This window comes from Rhincodon typus, chromosome 3 (assembly GCF_021869965.1).
Source record: "Rhincodon typus isolate 14 chromosome 3, sRhiTyp1.1, whole genome shotgun sequence".
NCBI lineage: Eukaryota > Metazoa > Chordata > Chondrichthyes > Orectolobiformes > Rhincodontidae > Rhincodon > Rhincodon typus.
The window spans coordinates 86,285,982-86,293,511 of record NC_063334.1 but is presented as its reverse complement, the minus strand read 5'-3'; the positions used below and the strand labels follow the sequence as shown (position 1 = coordinate 86,293,511).

Below are 7,530 nucleotides of genomic sequence, written 5' to 3'. Positions count from 1 at the left end.
ACATTGCACATTTAGTACAATTATTTATATATTGACAATATTTAAGACATAATTGATGTTTGTAAATAAATTTTTTAAAAACTATTTGCTAGGGTGACAGCACCATATTGTTTGAGATTGCTCATAATACAGAACTGTGCTTCTGTACAAACATAGTGCCAAAAATACAATAATAAGCCAAAATAATTTCACTTATGATTCATATGTGGTGTCATGAAAAATAAGTGTGCATTCTTGAATATTGGAACTAATCTATCTTAAATAATATTTTACTAGCTTATTTATTAATGAAAGTAAGTCAACAAAGTTTTGTTTCATTGCCTTTGGCAGATATAAAGGAAAATGCTTAAATATTATTTTCTAGGAAGTTTTATCATTTTTATTCAACACCCCCCTTAAGTTCTGAAATTTACAGTACAATACTGTTCATGGATTGAAAGAATCAGCAATAACCTTTTCTGGAATAAATTGTTTTCCTGAGATCAAAGGACAAGGACAAACTGTTCTAAAGAAATTGAAAGCAATTAGCCATTCCAGGGAAAATTAGGGGTCAAATCTTCATAAACAATCTATTTTAACAGCTGCTTGATAACTTTTTGCTTTGTGACAAATGAGCAATTAAAATTGCCTGCACATGAATTGAACAGACAGCTAACACCAAATGTAACGAGGAAAAGGAAGCTACTCCTGATAAGAAAGTAAGCTACAGACTCGGTAACTTCAGAAGTGTCATAAATAACATTACACCACAAACTTAACAAGACATAAAATCCTATAAGAATTCAACATAAAGGTTCTTCAGCAGCAGAACTCCATAAAGCAACACTGCACAACGATCAAACCCTGGACATCCAGAGACAGATGCTGCTGGTTGGAATCTTAGCTAAATTCCACCATTAATTGGTTAATAGTTAAGTTGGGTTGTGAGGCTTAACTTGCTTTCTTGAGGGGTCTTATTTTGGTTGCTACATGCAATAAAGTTTAAGTGATTCTTTCAGTATTTGATTGTGGGTTTTCTTATGTAGTTGAATTAAAGGTAGCTTGTAGTAATTTACACACAACACTGTTCATGCCCGTCCCAGGTTAAATAAACTAAAAGCAGCTAATATGTGCTAACATCTCGCATTTATTGATCACAAATGAGCTTTTCTTGCTTCAGCTTATCCTCCAAAACAGTATTTCATATTGTACCCAAGCAATATTCAATATGTGGCCGATCATTTGTTGGTATCAATTCTTTTAATCCAGCCATGATCATGGCGACTAAACTTGTGGTTGTCTTCAAGGTTTGCTGGTGTTCTGTAAGAATCAATTATTGTAATTCAGTTCACATTGCAATAGAAAGGAGAAGCTAAGAAAATGCACCTTAAAACACAAGTGCCATTAGTATAAAGTTAAGTATTATTAGTTAGGGCTCCTTACACTTCTTTTTTGAAATAGGATCATTGAGAACAGATATATTGAAAAAAATTATAAGGAATGCGCTGCCAATTAGAATTGAAGTTCAGCAGTATAATAGTCAAGTTGGCATATATTTTTCTCTTTGTGTAATGTTAAAGAAAATACCTGTTACCAAGCTATCAATGATCTATGCTGACACCACAGTAATCTTTAACTTTATACATAAGACAAAATAAATCATAGTATATGCAAGGAATACAGACCAGAATTGACTGAGATGTTAGTATTCTGACTATTTTGATAGTGAATTTGTAATAGTTACAATGTGGGTGCAATATTAACATAACTTTATGATTTTTTTGCCTGCTTGTCTAATCGCAACAATCTAGATGATACAAGTACAGAAACTTACCTAACATACTGGGGACCCTTCTTACCCTCAACAACATCCTTATCCACATGAAAGCTTACAATATCTGAGTTAGGAATCTCGTACATAGGTTCCATCAGTAATTGTTCCTGAAATAAAAGGATACAAAATTATCCTTCAAAAATGTAACTTTAGCTAGACTTTATTAAGTTTGAAGGTTTTGCAGTTAAGTCGTTTTACTTGCCCCTTGGAGCAGATAAGCATCAGTGCGAACTATTCTAGCAATGACTTTCGCTCTGTTATGAGGACCAAAGTTGGATTGTTTTTCTAATGACTGCACAATCATCAGCATTAACTCCCAGACATTGAAACAGCTTTCTTTCATATGCAGCAAGACCTGGACAACATCAAGGCTTGAGCTGATAAGTAGCAATAAGTGTGTCTCAAAAGTACCAAGAGAATGTAACCATCACAAATTGGCTTTCTATTGTATTAACTTCACTGGAAACCCCACTGACAACATTCTGAGAAGTACCACAAACTGAGCATTCAATACCATGCTGCAAGAGCAGGTTGGATGCAAGGAATTCTGCTTTCAGTAACTTACCTCCTGACTCCTCAGTGCATGTCCACCTTCTATAAAGTCTAAGTCAGCAGTGTGATACAATATTTTCCAATTGCATGGATGGGTGCACTTGCAACAATACTTGACACGTGACACCATTCAGGACAATGCGGCCTGCTTGACTGGCACCCTGCCCACCACCTTCAACATCATTTCCTTCACCACCGACACAGACTGGCAACTGTGGGTCCCATCAAATGAGATGCATGGCATTCCTCCAATAGCATCTTCAAAACTTATGACATCTCCCAACGCGAAGATACATAGGAACGCCACCAGTTGCAAGACCTCCAAACCACACACCATCCTGACACGCAACCACATTGCTGTTCCTTTTTGGGTCCAAATCCTTGAACTCACTTCTTAATAGCACTGTGGGAGTATCTAATGCAAGGCTACAGAAGATCAAGAAGGCAGTTTACTTCCACCTCCTCCAGGGTAATTAGGGATGGACAATAAATACTTGCCTAGTCAGTGATGCCCACATCCCATGAACAAAAGAAACAATGGAAGTGCAGTAACCACAGAAAGCCAAATTGAAGCACAATATATGGTTAATACTTCAATGCAGTGAACCAAGGAATACAATATTGTTTATTCCCATCTTTTTTACACATTGTTTCTAATCTCACTCAGGACATAAAAGGAATGTAGGGTTTCACTTTTACATTAGTGGCAAGAAGTATAAGTCAAGAAATTTCCAGGTTTGGCATTTCCGTCTTGACATTTATTCTAGGGATGGGTGCATGCTCAAGTCAGCAAAAAGGTTTCCTCTCCAATACGGCTGATGGCTGGAAACACAAGCTCTTGAAAAGCTGGCCCAACTACACAAAAATTGGAGGGGTTTAGGAATTGCCTATCCCAACTGTGAAGCCGGCCAGGTGGAAATGCAATGTGTGGGTTCATTGTATCCACATTGGTGAAAGTTATGGACAACTAGAAAAGGAACAAAAATCCATTTTTGAAGGTACCCAGTCTTGCCAATTCAGTGGTGAACACTGTGATATTCAAAAGACAGTCTTCCTGCCCTCTCAGCTGGTGATGGGGCAGGAAGGCAATTTTTGGAGGAGGGGAGAATTAAAGAGTTCAAGGGGCAAATATAATATCACACAGACTTAAATGCAGTTATGTTGTTTCAAAAAACTGTGAAGACCACTAATATGATAACGAAGTGTGACATCAGAGGTATAGAAGGAAAACCCCTCTCTCATTAAAAAATGGTGCTCTGGTTGTGTATTACTGAGATAATAGGCTCAATACACAAAATCAGAGAGTAACAAATTGATTTTAGAGCCAAGCAGTACTGATGTTACTAAAGGAACCCAATTCCTCCTTCACAGAGAGGAAATAAAATCGGAAAGCTCATCCTGGTGCACACTCTTGGAGTATATTTTGCACCATTTCAAAATAGCATTCGTGAAGACTAGGCAGCAGGCCGATTATTACCTCAGTTGGCTGCTCGTATGTGGTCAGAAAGAATGAATGAAATAGAAGAAATGTGACAGAATATAAAACTCAAATAACACATTTGAAATGAAGAATAATGGAGTCAGTCAAAATGTTATATCATATTGGGATTTATGAGGTGTGTTTGCAATGTAAGAGCGTTTCTGGGATTGAATCTTAAGTTTTAACATGAAAGTAGTATTACTTATCAGTGCAAAAGCAAATCACTGCAGGTGCTCGAAATGTGAAATAATAACAGAAAAAGGAAGAAATACTCAGCACCTGCGGAAATGGTGGTGAATTGGTAATGTCACTGGCCATGTACTCCATGAGCCCAGGCTAATGGGGCAATGGTTCAATTCCAACTTATGATAGCTGGTAGAATTTAAATTCATTCATAAAATCTGGAATTGCAAGTAAGTTTCTGCGATGGTGTTTATGAATCTATCATTGATAGATCTTTTTTGCAACAATCTGGTTCACTAATGTCTTTCAAGGACAGAAATCGGCTTTTACCTGGTCTAGCTGACATCTCGTCTACCAGACCAGCAACGTATTGACTCCTATCTGCTTTGTCTAACAGTTTGCCAGCGACACTTGTAACTGTTTAAAGAATTAAATTGCCTGACATTCTCAGGAGAAAGAAACCAAATTAGTATTTCAAGTCTGTGTCCTTTCATCTGATGAAATATTGATGAAATGAAATGATGAAATGTTAACAGTTTCTCTCTCCACAAATGCTCCACAGCTGTTGGGCTGATGTTTACCAAAAATTGGTTAAGTTTCAATTTCGGGTTTTTCTCTGAGAGTTCTGTGGAGTTATCTCATGAAATTCACTGCTGCTCACTTCATTATATATGGACCTTGCCTCTATGATGCTGCACTTTCATGACCACGTACTCAATAATAGCAGGAGTGCTCGCCACTACCAGGACATCCTGGGATATCTGCTGTGGGTGCCATGTTTAAAGTTCAATTGTGTACCAGGTCACTGCCAGCCATGAACAGCCATTCACAGTGCATGTTGTAGGTGGGAAATGAAAAAGAACAGCTTCTGAAGGCACATGGGTGACACAGTGACACTTCAATGTAAATGCAAACTCACATTTGTAAATGTGTTACCTCTCTGATTGACTATCACTATAACTGCAGCTACAAAAATCAAGCTACACGGGTTACCTGTCCTTAATGCCATACCATGCCCGAACATTGGCTGAAGAAATGCTACTTCTTCCCTAAAGCCCAGCATAGCTCGACAACATGTCATTGTTCAATGTGGGAGCAACACACCTTAGAAAACCTTCAGTTGACAGCTTATTTTTTAATTGAACAGGTAAGAACTAGAAGAATAAATAAAGAAAAATGCTTCTGGAAATAAAAAGAGTCTGCTTGCTTTTTGACCAGTGGCAAATTCGCAATCAATGAATGATCACTTGAGCTAATTCAGATCTATTGGAAGTGGTGTCAATTAAGACCTGTCTGGCTTTAAAAATAAAATTAGGCAGAATATATAAAAGATATAAAAGAAGATATAAAAAATGTACAAGTAAAATGAAGAAAAATCCCAAATGGTTCATAAAGGTGATAACGATACGGCAGAATTTTGTTTTCCTAGCAGATATCCTTCATTCTCTCTAAGTTCTGGGCTGCAGTTATAACTACAAACAAGACTAAAGTGCTGAAAACAAAATTAAAGGCAGGAAACTTGTGGCGAAGCACAAGGAGGTACCATACTTCTCTGTCACTCTTTTTAAGAAAGGCAGCTTAAAATGGTGAAAGATGGCTCTAATGTAAGAAAGTGATTTGAGAACAAACTACACAAAACAAACACAGAAAAAAATGCCTGACACTGCAAAGAGGTATTACTTAGATCCAAACTTTGGTCAATTCAACCATTTTCTTTTCCAAATCATATGAAAATAATAAAAACATACATGGGACATCATCACTGCTTCTTGTTTTGGTGTGAATGTCCCCTACTGGGAGAAGTCTGTAAATTTTAAAATACCAATAACAGATAATAATGGAAAAATAGAGAAGTCAAAATGATCTTAAAACAAAAAAAGAATTACATTACACTGCATGTTTTTATACTGAAGCTTAAACATCATATAGTAAACATAGCAGAAGTAAACATCTAACCATGGACAGGCAATCTATTGGCAGTTAAAGAAAGGCTAAATCTTTATTTCCTGGATCAGTAAATGAATGACAGACCGTCAAAGAAGTTCTCACTGAAGGGCTAGAACGGTTAAGAGAATAAACTCTTTGGTATTTCTGAAGATGACCAGAAATATCCTGATCATTTTTTTCTGATTTTAGAAGATCAACATAAACTTAAAATTAGCTATAAGCAAAATTGTGACCTGTAATATAAATAAATATTTGGAAAGGTATTGATTAATCTTGGATTTCCATGGATTTGTAAAGCAAAGGTCACGTCTGATTAACTTCATTGAATATGTTGAGTAGGTAATAGAGAATGTTGTTGAATAAAGTAATGTTTCATGCAGTCTAAGTGAACTTTAACAAGGCTTTTGACAGGGACTCATATGGCAGACTTGTCAGAAAAGTAAAAGTAAAATGGAATCCAATGGAAAGTCGTAAGATGGATCCAAAGATTACTCAGTGGCAGCAAGTAATGATGAATGGTTCTACTCCCAGCTTTGAAACAGCAGGGGAGCTCCAGTTGGACAGAGGAAGTGTTTCAGTGATAACCTCAAGGACTCACTTGCAAAGTGCAGAATTCCCACAGACATCTGGGAATCACTGGCCCAAGACCATCCAAAATGGAGGAGGAGCATCCAGGAAGGCATTGAGCACCTCGAGATTTGACATCTGGACAAAGCAGAGGCCAGGCGAAAACAGCGAAAGGAGCGCGCTGCCACACCAAGTCCCCACACATCCCTTCCTGTCACCACCATCGGTCCCAAATGTAACAGATCCTGCGGTAGCCACATCAGTTGCACAGCCACCTGGACACTCACCCTGAGAGTAGAAGACAATTATCCTCATCTGCGAGGGATGACCAATGAATGATGAATTGTTGACAGCTGTTTTAAAACTGGGAGGCTGTTTACAGTTAGGCATTGCAGGCCTCACTACTCAGACCCTTGCTTTTCAATGTGTATATCTTTGATTAAGATTTAGACGTAGCGGACATGATTAAGAAGTTTGTAGATGGCAACAAAAATTCATTGTGTCATTAATAGCATCAACTGCAGGAAGACATCATTCAAATGGTCAGATAAGCAGAAAATGTGAAATGGAATTCAATCCTGAGAAATGTGAGGCAATGCATTTGGGAAAGGTAGAGAAAGGGAATAAAAAGTTAATGTTACAATACTGAGAAATGTAAAGGACCCTGGATTGCATGTCCATTGGCATTGCTTGCGAATATATTATGTTTAAAAACCTGTTGTCATCTGGACAAGCACTGTCAGTCCAGAACCGTCCTGTATAGCTGTTGCTATTTGCTTGGGTTACAGCAGACAGGGGGAAATCGGCACCCCACACTGCGTGCAGGGTCCTAGAATCCTGCTGGACAGGCTGATGCTGATGCAGGACTCCTCCTGCCCCTGTATCAGCAGTAGAAGCCAAGACACTAGACCATGCCAGCCTGGTCCGAGGTTGCACCTGGGTTAAAGCAGCCTCGACCATCTGAAGGAATGCCCAGCACACTAGGAAG

The 7,530-nt window shown here is 38.0% G+C and overlaps 1 protein-coding gene across 1 annotated transcript in view; it reads right to left on the bottom strand.

Moving 5' to 3' along the window:
• Positions 1 to 1,209: 1,209 nt before the first annotated feature.
• Positions 1,210 to 7,530, bottom strand: part of LOC109911491 (ATP-dependent Clp protease ATP-binding subunit clpX-like, mitochondrial) — a 56,158-nt gene continuing 49,837 nt past the window's right edge. Inside the window, exons 12-13 of the mRNA XM_048595225.1 lie at positions 1,814 to 1,920; positions 1,210 to 1,299 (exon numbers count right to left, since the gene is read on the bottom strand). Of these exons, the coding sequence (XP_048451182.1) occupies positions 1,218 to 1,299; positions 1,814 to 1,920 (189 nt within the window). The 3' untranslated portion in view covers positions 1,210 to 1,217. The remainder of the gene's footprint in view (positions 1,300 to 1,813; positions 1,921 to 7,530) is intronic.